General features: G+C 38.0%; 1 protein-coding gene across 1 annotated transcript in view; it reads left to right on the top strand.

Annotated features, from left to right (window-relative positions):
* ARHGAP42 (Rho GTPase activating protein 42) overlaps positions 1-19121 on the top strand; it is a 229340-nt gene that overhangs the window by 69895 nt on the left and 140324 nt on the right. The window contains exon 3 of the mRNA XM_084894676.1: positions 14408-14469. Coding sequence (XP_084750802.1) covers positions 14408-14469 — 62 coding nt within the window. The remainder of the gene's footprint in view (positions 1-14407; positions 14470-19121) is intronic.

Below are 19121 nucleotides of genomic sequence, written 5' to 3'. Positions count from 1 at the left end.
TAATTGAAATATTATTTTCCATTTCTTTACCACCCTTCTTTTTGCACCCACACAGAAACCACCCGCAAGCCAGGACTGGAACAGCTGGGGAGGTTGTGTGCTTCAGGTGGAGCTCTTCTCTTAAAAAAAACATGCCACTTATGAGGTGTTTTCATTATATTAGCTCTGTATTTTAAAGAACATAACTTGATTTAATTTGAAGTCCACAGGCTCAGATTTTTTCATGTCCGGCTCTGAGAAAACAATATGAATCTTATGCCACTAGCCACATGTCTCAAAGAAAAAAACTGACTTAATTTACTAACATCCAGTATTCCCCTGAAACCCATTTTTATTTTTTTTATTTTTTGTGATTTGTTCTGGTGAACAAAAAATAGTTTGGTCTTTTCCATAGAGAACTCAGTCTCTTATCTCCTTCAGCAAACATTATGCTCCCTGAGGTTAAAAAGTTTCTCTCCCATTTCTATTCCTGCATAATACTTTAGCGCTTTGCTTGTAGCAGAGGCTTAGTAAGTAGTTGTTGAATAAAAAAGATCTCCCTGGAAAACCTTGGGAACCTTTATATAGAAATAAAGCACATTAATGTACATAAATATTCCAGGTAGACCAGGCCTCGGTGTGTGAGTGGGGAGATGAAGGAAGGCCACTCTGAGGAAGAGGTTGTTTCAGTCGGTCATGGAGAAGTGGTCCGTGAAGAGGGAATAGGAACTTTCCAGACACAGGGAGAGATGAATGTAGGCTCTGAGGAGGAAAGGAGAAAGCCAAAGGGAAAATGGCATGTGTGAGCAGGTATACAAGACCTAATAGGCCAAGTTAGGAATGTGGAGTTTTAACCTAAAGGCAAGGAGAAGAAGACATTGCTGGGCATTCATCAGAGAAGTGATGTTGTATTTGCATTTAAAAAAGGTTAATCTGATCTCCTCCTGGAAGACTTAAGAACGCTGCTCCAGATGAGCTTTCCTTAAAATGTTTCACTTGGCTGTTTCTTTGTGTTTGTGCTCAGGAGGAAATGGGATTTGGGTAGTCTGACTTTATAATGTAACTTATGGATGCCTGTGTTGGTTTTAATGCACTTGCATTGAACAACAGAATCACAGTTGGAGTACATCTCTTTATTGATGTATGGATAGAATGGCCTTAGTAAAACTGGAATTTTGTGATTGGCTTGTGATGTCAAGCCTAAGCCATGACATATTCTTGACCCTTTTTGTCATAATTTTTGGCATAGTAACAGGAATATGTCTTCATTGCCTATTGGTCAACATCAAACACCAAAAAGGTGAAGTGGTGGCCTGTGTGGGGTCAGGTGAACTTTTGTCAGTAATGTCCTGGTTTGCTTAGAGGAATTTCTCCACACGTGTGGAAGATCATGTAAATTCAGCATCTGCTTTGAAAATAGCTTAGGAAGCTGGTGTTAGGTCACAGTGGAAGTGTTTTTACCATTGGCCTGGAATTTATATCTTGCTATTTGGGAACTGCGTTTCTTAGGGGGTAATTCTCATACTTTGTGTACAGGTGGGCATGAGGAGTGACTCAGGTTATTGTTTTTTGTTTGTTTGTTTTGTTTTGTTTCTTTTGAATTATTAGAAAGTACTACTTCTGGTTAGTATCTTAAGACACAGGTGAATCGATTTTCTAAAGTCACACCAGTAGGAGAAACCTGTTCGCCCGACTCCTCGGTCCTGAACTTGGAGTTTACTTGTTCATTCATTCAATAAAGCTGTATCAAGTACCTGTGATTTGTCAGAAACCATTTTGGGTACCGACACATCCGTGTGCAGAACAGGGCGGGGGGGGGGGGGGGTTGGAAGGGAGGAGGAATCCCCACCCTAATGGGCTTGCATTTGTTCGAGGAGTTAGATGATAAAATATTTTAAGTTTATTATATGCTAAGTTAGGTTGTGATAAATATTTATAGATAAACAAAAAGAAGGGACATTTAAAAATTTTTTTGAGTATTCCATATACATATGTTATTTTAAGATAGTGGTATTAGTACAAAGTGCTTATAATTAGAACATTGATTTATCCTTTATTCTCTGTGTAATCAATCAAATTTACTTGACCATGTAAACATTGACCCTTTTTCTGTATTGAAACCATTTGATATAAAAAGACATAAAAATGGCCAATACTTCTCAGGCCTGCTGGCTGTGACAGCCCTAGATTTTTTTTCCTGAAGTCTTTAGGATATTAAAGCATTTATCTGGTTCTGTATTTAAGCACTGCTTCCCTCTGCTCCAGACCACTACACTTCTTCCTTTGCTTGGGCATATTTAGCCTGATTATTCGCTTGAACATTCATTGTCTTGATTTGTGCAATATTAAAGAAAGCTAAAGTGTAATATCCTCTTAGCTGGAGCACAAAGATTGAAACCCAGAGCGTAATTATAGAGAGCTTTGCCATGTAGTGTAAAGTTTTATGCGCATGCTCTCGGGAGACACTCAAGGCTTTTGATTGGAGTTGCTCTTTAGGAGGTTTATTCTGGCATCAGTATGTGTGACGAATAACAGCGCTGAAATGTTTGCCAGTTCAGAGTGAGTTAGAAATTGCCTTCATCACCACATACTTTATGAAACAAGAGAGAACATTTTAAAATGTGAATGAAATAATAAAAATTCAGTTTCACTTTTGACATAAAATGTTTGGACCAGAAAGGCAATAATAGTCCTGGAAACTGTGTCTGAAATAAGTGAGTTAGGATGCAGGACATGGATACCCAGGGGTTAATGGAAAGCTTATTGGCCAAAGGCAAGGGCCAGCATATGAGCAATGAAGAGAGACTATGGGATGAGAGGCCAAATATAGAGGGAGAAGGTGGGAGGAAGCAAGAGTTGAATAATAGGCCTAAAAAAATAAAAAGAGGAGCCTTGGATAGTTATCTAGGAATATGTGCCTGTGAGAAAAAGGCTAATTCCAAGTAATTCTCTGTTAGAGATAAAATTCAGGATAGTTGTTGTGGGCTATGGAGAGAACTTCAGGGTTATTCTTGATTCTTCTTGATTCTTGAGACTCAGATAATATGTTATTTCCTCCATTACCACAAGGGTCAATTGTACTACTTCTGCCATTGAAAGCACACATGACTTTCAAGCAAGGTGGTAGAGATGATCCTTACAAACTTTATTAAAATACATACTGTTTTCTGCCTGGCCAGTGTGACTCAGCGGTTGAGTGTTGACCTATGAACCAGGAGGTCCTAGTGTGATTCCCTATCAGGGCACATGCCCAGGTTACAGGTTCAATCCCTAGTGGGGTCAGGGGTGTGTTCAGGAGGCAGCGGAGCAGTGGTTATCTCTCATCATTGATGTTTCTGTCTCTTCCTTCCTTGTCCTTTCTGAAATAAATACAAATATATTAAAAATATATATACATACTGTTTTCCTTTTAAATGTAGTTTGAATTCTTAATTATTTACACAAAGCATACATCCCTTCCTTTCCTCCTCCCAAACTGCCTACAATCAGAATCAAGTATGAGAATCTTAAAAATACGATTCCCAGGCCCCATCCTCAGACCTGAACTGAGGTGGGATCCACTGGGTGGAGACCTTAGTAGCCTGTAATTTCATGGATATTATTGGTGTCTGATGCAGCTTGTGAGAAACCACTACTCTAAACAATATACTTGTGGTTTGTACCGAAGTAGACACATTGGGGAGGCCATTTATTGCCTCATTATTTTTTCACAGCCTGCAAAGAGGTTTTGGTTTATGCAGAACAAGTTGATATATACCCTGATTATGAGAGATGGTATTAATGGGCCAGTGAAGGTGCTGCACAAATCTGCCAGGGATGAAAAAAAAAAAAAATCAGTTGTTAAAGTCACATACTAGTGTAAGGTGTGACTTAGTTCATGCTGGTATAGACTTTGGAGTCTCTAGAATTCTCTGCCAATAATGAGTATCTTTTGAGTACAAAGAACTTTATGGGTAATTTAGAACATGCAAACATGAGTAAAGTATTCTTGTATCCTTATTAGGCTTATAAAATACAAGGGAGTAACAAAGGAGCTTTATGATACAATCACTGTAATACTAAGGAGAATGTGATGAGTGCTGTAGCATAGTAAGACCAAAAATGCTATGAGAACACCAATGCTGGGATCAGAAGATGCTCTCACAGAAGAGGTTATTCATGCTGAGTCCTAATGGTTAGGAAGGAAGGATAACCCATTACTTGGTGTTAAGAGCCCATTTATCAGTATATATGTGGCCTGAGTACTTCAACAGAATTATGGGTTAAGATTTGAGACATGTGCCGAAACCGGTTTGGCTCAGTGGTAGAGCTTCGGCCTGCGGACTGAAAGGTCCCAGGTTGGATTCCGGTCACGGGCACGTACCTGAGTTGCGGGCACATCTCCAGTAGGCGGTGTGCAAGAGGCAGCTGGTCCATGTTTCTCTCTCATTGACGTTTCTATCTCTCTATAACTCTCCCTGCCTCTCTGTGAAAAATCAATTAAATATATTTTTTAAAAAAAAGATTTGAGACATGTTAAGTTTCGAGATGCAGATAAAGCCCCTTGTAGAAATTCGAAGGAGGTGACTGTATTTGTTAAATTTAGAATAGTGAGTTGGGGAGGTGGGATTATGCCTGGAGCAGTGGGAAAGTGTTTTCTTTTCAGGTGACTTCATTTGGGTTCAAAGAGTAGCTCTGCAAATCATTAGCTCTATGACCTCACGTCTTGTTTATTCTCTGTATTTCAGTTTCATTATTTAAAAAATAGGAGAATGGTGAGAGGAGATTTGGGTGTTTGACTTGTGACCCCCTTGTGGTGTATTGTGAAGATTAAGAAGCTGTGCACAGCGCTGCATGTATCAGTGAGCCTCCTTCCCCCACCCATGTCTTCCTGCCCTTCCTTTATGGCAAACGAGTTCACTGGAATAAGTTCATAGACTGAGGGGAAGGACAAATAGCTTGTGAGGAGAGAAAAGTGATGATAGAAACGAGAGGGAGAGAAACAGAAAAATGTAGCTGAAGATGGGAGAGGGTGAGATTAGAAGCTTCACAGCACTTCGTTAGCTTTGAGAGGAAGAGGACCCCTTTCCCGAGACAGGCAAGTTTGAAGAGGATGAATAGAGACAGTGTTGATCAGAGGGTCTTGAACTTCTCTCAGAGAAGCAGAAGGCTAGGCCATCTGGTATGAGGAGGGGAAGTGTGGGGCTGGGTTCTTGAGAAAGGAGAAAATTCTTTTTAGATAACCACTGTGGGAAATAAGATTAGGAGTAAACTAGAGTTGAATGAAAGGATTGCCAAAAAGCAAAAGCCAAGGGTTAGATAGCTTGAACTCTTGGTGTCCTTGTGGGTGTATGAAATTTCAGAGGGGAAGGTCATGGAGGTTAAGAGGTTGTGGAAAAGAGAAGCTGGAAATTGGACACGGAAGCGGATGTTGAAGTTTCAGGAGGGTGGTGGCAGGAGAATTGGGTGCAGAGGAGGAGCATGAACGGGTGCTTTAGTCTTTGTGGAATGTGAAGGAGTGCTGGGAAGTCTGTTCCTGATGGTAGTGAGAACGGGGTGGGGGGTGGGGTGATACTTGGTGTAAGTGGTTGTTTGTCAGCCACTTACAGATTATTTCCTTCAAGGCAGAATACTTGGCGCCCGATTGCCATTGGAGCACAAACAGCTCTGTCACTGGTTGCCTTTAAAAATGATAAGCCTGTTCTTTCCTGTAATGTAGCAGGATAGTAGGCTGGCACTGCGCTCCTCCCCGCCCCACCCCCACAATAATGGTTTGCTGGAAGAAATTAGACTTCTCTATAAAACAATCAAAGAATTACCTGCTTTTCTTTTCCTGCTTTTAAGATTCCTTCTTTGCCTTTAATTTTTTGTATTTTAATTATGTTGTATGGGCACGGGCTCATTTTGTTTGGGACTCTCTGTGCTTCCAGGACTTGTATGCTCATTTCCTTCACCAGAATAGGGAAGTTTTCTCATTATTTTTTTCAAATAAGTTTTCAATTCCTTACTTTCTCTTCTCATGGAACTTACATGATGCGAGTATTGGTACATTTTAAGTTGTCCCAGAGGATCCTTACACTATTCTCATTTTTAAATTCTTCTTTTCTTTTTGCTGTTCTGATTGAGTGTTTTTTTGCTTCTTTATATTCCAGATTGGTGTTTTGTTTCTCGGCTTCATCTATTCTACATTTGATTCCCTGTAAATTTTGTGTATCCATTATTTCTTACTGTTTTTTGTTTTTTTTTTGTATGGTTTCCATATCCTTTTTTTATGCTATTGTAGATCTCTCTCCAAGTTAATCTCTCTTTCCCTAAGTTCATTGAGCATCCATATAACCATTGTTTAGAACTTTGTATCTAGTATTATTTTGTTTAGTTCTTTTCCTGGAGTTTTGTTCAGTTATTCCATTTGGGACATGTTTCTCTGTCTCCTCACTTTGTCAGCCTCCCTGTTTTTGTTTCTATGTATTAGGTAAACTGCTATGTCTCCTGGGCTTGTTGGTATGTCACGGGAGGGATTTATCCCAAGGCCCATCAGTTGCAAGGACTAACTGTGATCACTGTGGAAAATGAGCTGTGGTGGGACCGAACCCATGGATCATAACTTACTTCATTGGGGCTCCAGTGCTTCTGAGTCCACCCCTTGAACATTTTACCCATGGAGGAGGTAGGATGGTCCTTCAGCATTGTCTGAAACTAACTATCTACCAGATGCACTGGCTCTGGCACCTCCTGGGAGGTGCAGACCAAGGTCAGCTGTTGCTTGTGTTCTGCCTGGGGCCACCTATCATGAGCTACAAAGGATCTGCAGAAGGCTGCTGCTTGTGCTATGGTTGGCAGTACTCAAGAGAGGCCAACCTGTTAACCAAAGCAGGCTGCCATTTTTGCTGGCCTTAGGGCCACCTAGTGAGAGGTATGGGACACACTGAGACCAGATGCTGCTGGTTTGAGAGATTTTAGGAAAATGAGAAGTATGAGCCAAGACAGGCTATTATTATGGGAAAGCCACTGGATACAGCTTGGGTGAGCCTGCAAGTTGGATGTGGCAGAGTCTCAAGGAATCACCGGGGCTGGGTGAACAGTGTGTGAGACAGGTTGATGGAGACTGAAATCTGGCACGGGCCTACTGGCTCTGTCAGATAGTATAGTTCCTCCCAGTATGTCCCTGGTGCCTTTCAAGCTGGTACTCCTGCTCTGGAGCTCAGAGGAAATGAGTCTGAGTACATACATGTGTGGGCCCTTTAAGAGGAATGCCTGGGACTCTAGCAGACTTCTGTCTCACTGGCTGCTTCTCACAGTCGGAAATTATGGCGCTGGAATCCTTGGTTAGGGAGGCTGGCTTAGGGATGGGACTCTCACTCCTTAAAGGAGACCTCAACAGCTGAGATATCCATCCCAATTTTTATCCACCACATATGTGTGTGGGACCAGCCTCTTCTTTGTCCCTACCCCTCCCACCGGTCTACATGTGGCTTTTTCTTTATATCCTTAGTTGTAGGACTTCCATTCAGCTAGATTTCAGGTGGTTATGATGATGGTTGTTCTATAGTTTAGTTGTCATTTTGATGTAGTTGTAGGAGGATACAAGTACTGCATTTACATAAGCCATCATCTTGATTGGAAGCAAAATAACTTGTCATTGCTAAAATAATACATAATATGCTCTTCCATTTTGGAACATCTCATTATTGTTGAAACCTAGTTCATCTGAATGCAAGGTAGTCCAACAGATGGATGCATTGGTAGGCTATAGAAGAAGACTTTAAATGCAAGTAGTCAGGGTCTTGTCTTCAAGATTAATATATATATATATATATATTTTTTTTTTAATTTTTAAAATTTTATTTTTCAATTACTGTATGCATATGATATTTTGTATTTGTTTCAGGTGTACAGCATAGTGGTTAGACAGTTATACTCTCTTTGATTTGTATTTGGTGATTTAAAAAAATCTAACCACCAGGAGGAGATTGTGGAGAACGTAGTTTAGATGCCTCAAAGATAATTACATTTCTGTGTGTTTTTCTTACAATCCCAGATTCCATGTGGCTATGAAGTGTTGGAAAGATGACATCTCTTTCTACTAGAGTGGTATCACAGTGCTCTGCCAGCCTTAGTGCCTTGTGACTTATTTTTTTGTGGGTTTAGGAAGCAATTTATTGGCTTTGCATCTAGGCATCTATGGAGCTTGAAGCCACAAATGGAGTGGAAAATCTTATTTGATGTTGCGGTTCTCAGAAAGTAATAAGTAGAGTTTGTGGTTGCAAATGATGGCAGTTTTGCAGACACAGTGGACTGACCATTAGTGCGGTTGTTGTTACCAGTGACACAGTATCTGTTGAAAGTTTTGGTGTCAGTTTTTATGTTACTTAGTCTGTTTTGTTTTGTTTTTTCCAGATACAGTATTTATTATTCTGGCATACCACAGGTTGATTGTGTTTCTTGCTTTATTTATGGGTTATAAACTGTTCCTGAACCAAAACTTTCCCTTGGATAGTTCAACCAATATGTAGTCAGTATGCAACCTTTGATCTTTTAAATGCTCAAAGAATTAAAATTCCAGGGTCGTTCCAGGCATAAGCTGCTGATGTGACACCTGCTAGATCATTGCTTGTAGTGCAATGCTGATGTGACATTGCTTGTAGTGCAATGCTGATGCCACTTGGCTATGGCTGTAGATTCTACTTTTATTTTTCTCCATATGGCTAGATCTAAAAGGATATGACAAATTTACTCTCTCTGGTTCATTTTCTTATTTCAGTGTTGATGTTTTATTATAGGGGTGGACAAAGTAGGTTAAATTATCAGCCATCATTACCTAAAAGATAAATCATAAGTAAGGATGTGAAATAATAGTAATAATAAGAAGAAAACAGATACTACAAATAAATGACATAATAACTAATAAATAATGATCTAATAATAAACTCTGTTTGGTATACTCACAACTGTAAATCTAGTTTTGCCAACCTTCTACTCTTCATGAAAAAATCAGTGCAGAAAGGATACTACAAAAGACCTCAGCAGAGCCTACATCTCACACCCAAATAGAAAAGTGACCGTTGGGCCATCATCTGGGTTTATAAAATATGACTCATTGGTTTAAACTGATTTTTATAAGTTTTCTACTGATATTTAACCAAGTCTAAGGCCTACTGCTAACCCAGTTCTCCCTATTTTTTTTAGCATAGCTGAACGTCAAAAGTGATATTTGTTCACTCTAATAAAGTGAAAACTTGGGTTGTTGACATAACATTCTATATTTATGAATTTGTGACCTCTATTTTGTTTGAGTATGTGTTTATGCTATTTGGGTTTGAGGAAAGACTCTGGGAGAAATATTTAATACCTCATTGTCTGATTATGATATAAATGTTGGTTGGATGCAAGAGGGACATGCTTTCTCAATTCTTCTAGTTGCAGAATCTGTAAAGACCAAGTTGATCAATTGTTGAAACAATTAATAGTATAATGGTTAGTAGTTAAGGTAGTGGAGTTATGTTAACAATGAACAGGGAGTTGTTGTTCTTTTTCCTCTCTCATGGCTACTCCCAGATCCTAAACAGGTTTTCCACATTCAAAAATAGTAGTGTGGCCTGGCCGGTGTGGCTCAGTGATCGAATGTTGATCTATGAATCAGGAGGTCACAGTTCCGGAGCAGGGCACATACCTGGGTTGCGGGTGTGTGTGCAAGAGACAGCTGATCAATGATTCTCTCTCATTATTGATGTTTCTATTTCTCTCCCTCTCCCTTCCTCTCTGGAAAAAAAAAAAAATAGTATGATGAATTTAAGCCGGTTGAAAAGATTGTTAGGAAATAAATATTTTATTTATTTCTTTTTATGATCCTTTTTTTTTTTTTTAATTGTTGACACTGTTACAGATGTCCTCCACTTCCCCTCCCTTTGCCCACCTCACTGTTCCTCCCCTGGCCTTCCCCACACTGTTATCTGTACCCATGGGCTATGCATGTGTAAGTTCCGGAATGTTTTGGACTTTAGTAGTATAATATTGGTAAATAGGAAAGCCGTTATCATACTTCTCACGCTGTAAATATAATCTGACTCTTGGCTTTGTGAATATTTGTACTCTCAGGACCTGCCATAAATACACCTGAATAATTGATTCCTTTTTGTTCCGAAAGTGTTTTTCCAATATCACATTGTGGCGATAAAAAGGAAAGCCTATAGCAATATTCTTGACCTCAGTAATTTGTTGGGAAGTTAACATTTATATGTGAAATTATATTTTGGTTGCTCTCCAGTAATCTCGTGGTCCAGATGGTCAGGAAGGGGAAAGATTATTACTGGTGAATGCAGCCAGGAAAGTTTTGTGCAGGTGGCAAGAATGTGGATAGCTAACATAATTTTCCATAGCTAACATAATATTCCTTTCAGAGTATTTTATGAAGACCAGAATAAGGGTTTTATGTTTCTCATAGAGCAAACAGGCTGTGGAAATGTATTGTTAATTTCATGAATTCATGTAACGACCAACTATTGTAAGCCCATTGTGTTGTAAGTATTGTTTTGGGAATATTGTTCTCATGAAATCAAGCTCCTGTAATGCCACCTATAATTGCAGGATCAGCTGTTAATATTTGAAGTTAGTGTGGACCTCCAAAATCAGACAATGAAATGGTTATTTATGTAAATATTAATATTGATAAATAAAATAGGGAGTATCACAAATAGTAGCTTATAAAAGAAGTACTTGGGTATTAGGAATTTGCATGTAATAAATATTTTATGAAGAAATGGCCCAAGCAGTCACAGCATCAATAGCTGTTTGCATATGGCACCGTGATGGTGCTGAGGGGGTCATTTTGTATGTATTTTCTGCCCAAGTTCTGGGGAGAATAGATTCCCTCCGGTTTTCATAGTCTTGAGGGCATTTGTGGGTCCCTGACACCAGAGATTCTAATATTGTCTTCTCATTATGTTAGAAGTTCCTGCTACTTGGAGGGTGGAGGAGGCAGGGAGGGGAATGCCTATTCTTCAGCCGTTAATCCTAAAACCCACATTGAATCATTTTATATCTGCTTCACCGCACTGTTAATTACTATTTTCTTTCTGTTACCCTGTGCTTAGTAAACTATTAATGCAGTACTTTAACATCATTATAAATGAAAAAGATTAGGAGGAAACATTAATATGGGTTTTAAAAGTTAATAGGCCACTGTCACTAATTCATGAAATATTTACTGTTCCTTTTTTTTAGAACAAATGACAAACACGACTATCTTCATTTAGACCCAGGAACATATACTTTCATGGAACTGAGACTTCAAATACACTTTTAATATTTAAAGAGAACAATCTTTTTTTCCAAGTAATTTTCCTGAAAAAATAAAAAGAGGGAACAAAACTTGTTAATTTGGGGAACACTCACAAAATTGCTGGAAGGAGACTAGTTTATGTTGTGAGGAAGCAGACTTGATTGCTTTTGCATGTCAACATTTTTTTCCTTCGACATTGCCATTATAATCAACTTCTAGGTACTGAGTCTATAAATCGTATTAATATTGGAAAGAGACCAGAATCAAGTAAAGCAGAAGTATCAATTTTTGGACAAAGAAGTTCAACAGTGCAATGAGAACCCGAGCTTCCTTAGTTGTAATCAAAATCGGATTTAAGGCAACTACACAGTTTACTCAGAGTAATGGTTACCTGGGGAAGCCTGTGGACTTTCGGTCTCTCCACCACTTAATTCCCCATAAAGACCATTTTGAACTTTTAGTCATTTCTCCCATTTCTGTAAAGATCATAAGTATCTTGCTACTTCTTTATTTTTTTGGTATTGATGATTTTTTTTTTTTCAGAGAGAGAGGGTAAGAGAGAGAGAGAGAGAGAGAGAGAGAGAGAGAGAGAGAGAGATTTGCTTTCTACTTATTTATGCATTCTTTGGTTGTCTCTTATATGTGATCTGCAGATCCTCTCTTGGCCCTTTGTACAACTATTGTCCTGGACTATACAGCTGTGTTGTCTTGAGAATTCCATTTGCTTCTTTTCTATATTGGACTTAGTAACTTTAGATTCCATAACCTTTTCTCTTGGCCCATCCTTTATTAGAGTATGTCATCCATACTCTAACAAAGCATTAATTATTGCCAATAAAAGGAAGGATGTGCTGGTAAGGGTTTCTTTTCCTTAAGTAGTTTGTGAGGAACTGAGAGAAATGTGGGGTTAAAGTGTTTCTTTACTTTCAACTATCTATCTGTATCTCCTCTTGTTTTCTCACATTCAAGAGTACCAGCTGCCTCCAGTTCCTGTAGCCCAAACCGACTTACCTCTTAGATCCTTTCCCCCTAGGCATGTTAATGTTGTCTTCTCTCACCCAAAGTTTGGTTGAGATTTCTTTCAGATTCACCAAAAGAGATCTTCAGCAGCAGTAGATAGCTGCCAGAATGATGATGGAATGTTGTCTTTACCCATAGATGCCAATAGAACAAAAGTAGAATATGTTATTATGCCCTCCAGTTAAAATCCATATATTTGAAAAATGTTTTCATTTTACTGTTTTCAAAACTGGGTTCCATTGGTAGAGTTATTTTTGCAGAAATTAAAACTTTTAAAAAAGTAATCATTACTCTAAGGCCACTAATGTGTTTAAAAGAGTGATCTGATTCCCAGGTAATCCTTTGATTTCTATTTTGGTAACTGAATAAAACCTGCTGTGAAGTAATGGGTAGGGACAGCATTTCAAACCAGCTTAGTTTACTGTAAACCTAGCATTTCTGAAAAGAAGAAGAAAAAATAAATCCTAGATTGGACTTTTAAAATTATTATTATTATTTTTAAATGTATTTGGGTGTTCCTACATTGGCTGAATATATGTTTACCAGAATTATATCCTCTTTGTGGTATTGATCCCTTTAGTATTATGAAGTGGCCTGCCTATCTCTTGTTATGGCCTTCATTTTGAGGTTTCTTTCGTCAGATATAAGTATTGCTATTCCAGATTTTTATTCATTTCCATTTGCCTAAAAATTATTTTCCCATCCCTTCACTTTTAATCTGTATAAGTCCTTGTTCTGAGGTGGGTGTCTTGTAGACAGGACACATTTTCTTATAGATTCAGCCATTTGATGTCTTTTGATTGGAGCATTTAGTCCATTTACATTTAAGGTTACATTTAAGGTTACCCTGCAGGCCTGGTCCCCGTGCCAACTGCCTTCCCCTGAAGGCCTGGTCACCTCTAATTGCCCTCCCCTGCAGGCCTGGTCCCCCCCCCCCCCCCCCAAGTGCCCTCCCTTGCAGGCCTGGTCCCTCCCAACTATTCTCTCCTGCTGGCCATCTTGTGGCAGCCATCTTGTGACCACACCGGGGCAACCATCTTGTGTGTTGGAGAGACAGTCAATTTGCATATTACTCTTTTATTAGATAGAATAAGGTATAAAAATTGATATGGATAAATTACTTCTCACAATTGCCATTTGGAACTATGCATTTTAAAAGAATAGGCTACTGTAAGTTCCTATTTATTTACTTTTGGTTTATTTTTTTAAAGTTTCTGAATACTTGTTTTTTCCCCCAGTTTAGGGCACTATAGATCCTATAATTTTCTAAAGCAGTGCATGCAAACAGGTCACCTGGGGATTTTGATAAAGTGCAGATTCTGGGGTTGTGCCTGAGAGTCTGTATTTTTAATAAATTCCCAAATGCTGATGCTGGTGGTCATTTCACAACACTGACTAGCAAAGGTTTAAAATATTGTAGATATAGCCAAAATCAGTTTGGCTTAGTGGATAGAGAGTTGGCCTGCGGACTGGAAGGTCCCAGGTTCGATTCTGGTCAAGGGCATGTACCTTGGTTGCAGGCACATCCCCAGTAGGGTGTGTGCAAGAGGCAGCTGATCAATGATTCTCTCTCATCAATATTTCTAACTCTTTATCCCTCTCTCTTCCTCTCTGTGAAAAATCAATAACATATATTTTAAAAAATAAAATAAAATATTGTAGATATCGGAAGAATACAAAATTTGTTGAACTTCTAGAAAGATGCAGTGGGAGCCCTTGTATTACTGGCTGCTACTAAGTCATCTAAATAGTACTGGATTTATTGCTTCTTATAGATTTAACATGCTTTTCATTATTTTTAATATTCTATTTAGAGGTGATTCCAGGACTATATTTCTATTTATTAATGTGAGAGTTTTATATACTGTATTAAGTATATAAACTATATTCCCCTAGTGTCTTTAAAGAAAAAAAAATATTGTACTTGCTGTGTGCTTAACTTTGATTTGTGGCATACAAACATCTTATCTATAGCTGCTATTCATTGAGATTCTATTGTATTGTATATACTGTGTTATCGTTATAAAACCATAAAACCATACAATAAATATAAATTTATAACTAGTTTCATTATAATGTTTGTTCCTGTACAGTTATATATTAGCAATGAAATGAGGTTAATACTTCTTTTAAAATTTGTCTTCTCAATAGCTCAGTCGCTAAAAGAATTTGCAAGACTACTCATCACAGTAGAAGAAGAAAGGAGACGACTGGTAAGTCTGTTACTCATTTCTTAAGAATAATGCTCTGTTTGGATTTTTTAAAAAAGAATAGATCTTTTTAGTTAGGCTTAACCATAGCAGACCTTATAATATGATGTGTGTACTAAATGTTAAAAGAAAAATGTTGTATGATGATCAAATGTTGCTAATAAGCTATTTCTACTTATTTCAGCTTATGTATATTATATGTATATTTTGTTTTCCAGTTAATTTTCCTAATAATTAAAACATTGAATCAACTGCCATTATGAAATCCATTCTAATTGAACAAATTTCTACATAACCTTAGTGTTATAATAAAGACACATTACAAGTATTAAAGGCCATTCATGAATTGGGTGTTGAAGGCTGGATGATTTTGCTGGGCTGGGAAAAAAAGGGAATGCATTCCAGGTTGACGGATTAATCTATGTGACAGTATCAATGCTTGGTTATTAGTAATATGTTTATCTGTTTACAAGTATAATTCATATCCATTGTGTTCAAATTTCTGTGAAGGCCCCTGTCTATGACCCAGTCTTTCTATATGTATATGGAAAAAATAGTATGATTTACTCCAAGGATTGTTGTAAAGTAATACCTGGCAAGTAATAAATATTAATGGTGCTGAAGATGTTGATTGTCAGTTACAGTGAGGGCTACACACTTCTTTAAGACATCACCTTTGATATCACTGTACTTCAGCATCTTGTTGCGGAATTATAGGTAAACATAAGTAAACTCAAATGTGCACTAAATGTGCTAGAAATGCAGCACAGTTTGGTGTCATTTGCTAAATGGATAAGGAAGAGCAATGGCTAGAAATTTTTGAACAGCAAATCAGAAGACCAGTATGGAATTTAGGAGAGATACATTTGGTGGCCATGTTGACAAAGAGATGAGGTGGGGAAGAACTATCAGGGAGAAGGGGTAACCATATTTTCTTAGAAAACATCAGCTTGCGTCTGATCTCAGTATCAGAGAAAGAGCCATACAGTGTGATCTGGACCACAAGTGGAGGTGACTTTGATTGGAGTCATGAGGCTAACTAGGATACCTTTATGTACTTTATACATAATCCTCACTCCAGCTGTCTGTGGTTATGTAATAGAAATCAAATTTCCGTGGGGAGATGGGGGTAGTGAGTGCACTATGAGCCAAAAGAACAGATGCTGATGGAAACAGGGAAAGAATGGTTAGAGATATGTGTAAATAAAGAGTTGAAAATGGCATGGAAGCCAGGGGAATATTCAGTTCTGGGTGAGTGAGGTTGTGATTCAGATCCTGTACAAGTGATGCAGAAGAGCGATAAACCAACTAGCACGAGCTATCATTTTAGAAAATGTATTAGTTGAAGATTGTGAGAAAGTGTATTGTAGTTTGCATTGGAGAAAAGAGCCAAGGGAATGTTCTTATAGCATTGAGGAGACCTAGAGGCACCTGGGGAAATCTCTTCCTCTGAGCGGGGAGAAAAGGAAGAGAGGATTGGTTGAAAAGGAGACCTTCGGACAGTTGTTTGGGCAGATGGAAAAGAGTGCTAGGAAGGAGTGGTCATTTGCTCTGAGAGGAATTTGTAGAAATAGTTTAGAACAGTCTCTGTCTCTCTCCCTCTCATTTTCTTTCCCTCTAAAAATCAATCAAATATATTTGGGGTGGAGGGAAAGAAAGCAGAGAGGACAAATATTACTAGTTATTAATGCTGAAGTTTCACTATTGACAGAGGAGAAGATTTTGAGAGAGGACAAGGAAGTTGTTATCAGGAGTAGGAGTTGAAACATACTGAACTTGGAAATGGAGCTGATCTAGATAATGAAGTTAAGATGTAGCTGAGTGGGAAGTCAGACCTCTGAGCTCAGAGATTTGGATGTTTTATGTGCAGGATTTTGAGACATCCAATATGATGACCAATATGATCACAGGATAAAAGACACAGACTGAAGAGAAGAAATGCTGAGGATTGGGGTAGATTGTCTTAGAAGTCATGGAGATGGGGATTAGATCAACTCTGGTGCTTCAGAATTCATCATTGTTGCCTTCAGTCATATTTCTCTTGTTGGGGCAAGGAAGAAATTCTTTGTTAATGAGTGAAGTCATATTGTGGTTTTTCTTGCTTTTCCTGTTGTTTCAGAGAAGGTCTGAAATAAAGAATGCAAAATAATGAGGAAAAACCTCTACAGATAAAAGCCTAGTTATGTTTCCACAAAGAGTCTATTAAAGTAATCAATAACACACGAATCTAAATACTAGAGTGATTAATCAACACTTTTAGTCACATGATGTTAGTACAACTGAAGGAATAGCTGGTAGAAGATCTTGTAGGATTTGTGTTTTAAAAATTAGTGATTCCTTTTAGAAGTAGGATATTTTAAGAATATATACTAATGAAGTGTAAAGGAGTTTTGTAATTCATTACAAAGCCTATGTTTTTCAGTGATAAATCATGACTTATATGATTGAATTTGACCAAAACCTAAGTATGTCAGAACAGTGACAAAACAAAAATAAAAGCTCAAGAAGATGAAAGAAGACACTTAACAGTTTGAACAAATTCTCATGTCACCAATGAATTACCATAATTAGATAAATATGTCATCTGGGTGATCGAAAAAGGCTAGTTGCCGAAAAAAGGAGACCAAAGAAAATATTGATCTTTTTAAAGAAATGGAACCTTTCCGCTTTTTATTAACTTGAGTTTCTTTAAAAAAAAAAAAAAATCTGCTAAAGCCAACTAAAAATACGTAGTTGTAACACAACAAAAAAGTGAATCAGGTAAAGTAATAGGAAAATAATTTGTTTCAGTTACTAACATACCAATAGAACCACCTAAGGAAGCAGGAAGTCTTAGTTGAGTCTTTCTGGAAGAGGTCTCTGTTACCTCTTGTTATTTGTATTGAAATGCTGAATTTGACTTGATTGCCTCCTGGCCTTCGAACTTGACATTTTCTTTCCCTGAATTCCTGGAACCTTACTCTCTCCCCCTTCCTCCTTTCTCAGTAGTCTCCCTCTGGTTCACTGTTCTCCAGTCGAAGGGGCTTTAGTTTCTCCTCATGTGTCCCTACAAGCTTCTTTGGGACTTAGACCTTTGTATTTGTCCTGTCATCTCCGTGAACATCCTGATCATATCCTCCCATTGGCTTCATCTTATCATTCAGACTTCACCCCATAGATCACTTCTGGGGCCTGCGTTTCTCCATACAGCCTAAATTAGTTCCCTGAAGCCCTCATATATTGTGACAGAAATAACTGTTCGTGCAGCTTGCATTCTCCTGGGGAGAAATAGGCATTAAACACATTATGTCTGATGGTGGTAAGTACTAAAATGAAAAAATAATGCAGCTGGTAGATGTTGCCATTTATAGAGATGAGGAAGGAGAGGGGAAAGAAATAGTGAAAAGTTTGAATCTATTTAGATGCCTCCTGGGTATCTAAGTAACCTTGCCTAGAGAGCAGCTGATTATGAGTCCAGAGAGGTCGGGGGTAGCAGATGGGACTAGAGGTATAAATTTAGAAGTTGACAACATGTAGAGGGTATTTAAAGCTATGGGATGTATGAGATCACCCAATCTGTGAGTGTGCAGACAGAAGAGAAAATGTGGGAGAATTGAACCCTGAGGTGATTGAGTCCAGAGTTTGATCAGATGAGGTAAAATCAACAAAGGAGATTTAGATCAGTAGGAGAATCAGGAGAATGCTGTTGGACAGCTTGCTTAATCCCATTTATTTATTCACTTTGCTACAATAGGGTTGTGGAAAGATACTAACTAGAAACTTACAGGATGTGGATTCAGTGATTCTAGCTGTTCTTCAGGATAGAGGGTCCAAGTTATCTGACCCGCTCTGTGCTACTCCTCTACCCCTGCCTGGAGGCCTTTACTTTGTGGGTACTTTTAATCCCTAACTTTGGCAAGTTGTGTGTGTGTGTGTGTGTGTGTGTGTGTGTGAGAGAGAGAGAGAGAGAGAGAGAGAGAGAGAGAGAGAGAGAGAGAGCGCACGTGCCCACAGTGAAATAGTTTTTTTTTAAAGATATATCTTTATCACCAATTGAGGAAGCCTCAACTTCAGAATATTTTAGCATATGTTAATTTGAAGAATTTATACAGATGTAGTTATTTCTTATAGTTTTCATTTTGATGAATATAAGAAACTTTTTTTTTAAAAAAAAACCATGATCATTTCCAGCCTTTAGCACTCAAATTTGACCTTCGACGTGTAAGTTTACAAATTTTCTTTAGGTTTGCCAGGATTTAAATTCTTTCTATTTAGTGCCAGATTACTTTTTTTTTTTTTTTTTTTTTTTTTTTTTTAATTCTTGGGTAATGAAAATACTTTTCCTGAAATGGGCATTACTTTTAAACAAACAAACAAACAAACATTATGAGAGGCTGGGAGGGAAACTTATAACCTTAACATTCACTTTATAAGAGAATTATAACTACTATTTTCCTTTTTAAAGCATAAGCAGGTCAAGGGAAGGGTTAATAGGAAGTAGACTCAAAATAGTTTTAGATCTAATGTAAGTTACTTGAGTTATTGGCACAAGATTTTGAGCTCTTATTAGTCTCAAGAGATTAAAAAAAAATGTATCTGAGATACTCCGTATGTTAGACACTAGTCATAGGAAGGTACAAGAACCTGAAATGTGTTAGAAATATAATTCAAGTCAA

The sequence above is a fragment of the Pipistrellus hanaki genome (genome assembly GCF_964339955.1).
Source record: "Pipistrellus hanaki genome assembly, chromosome: 9".
NCBI lineage: Eukaryota > Metazoa > Chordata > Mammalia > Chiroptera > Vespertilionidae > Pipistrellus > Pipistrellus hanaki.
The sequence above is the reverse complement of the archived record's forward strand: the minus strand, read 5'-3'. Positions and strand labels throughout refer to the sequence as shown.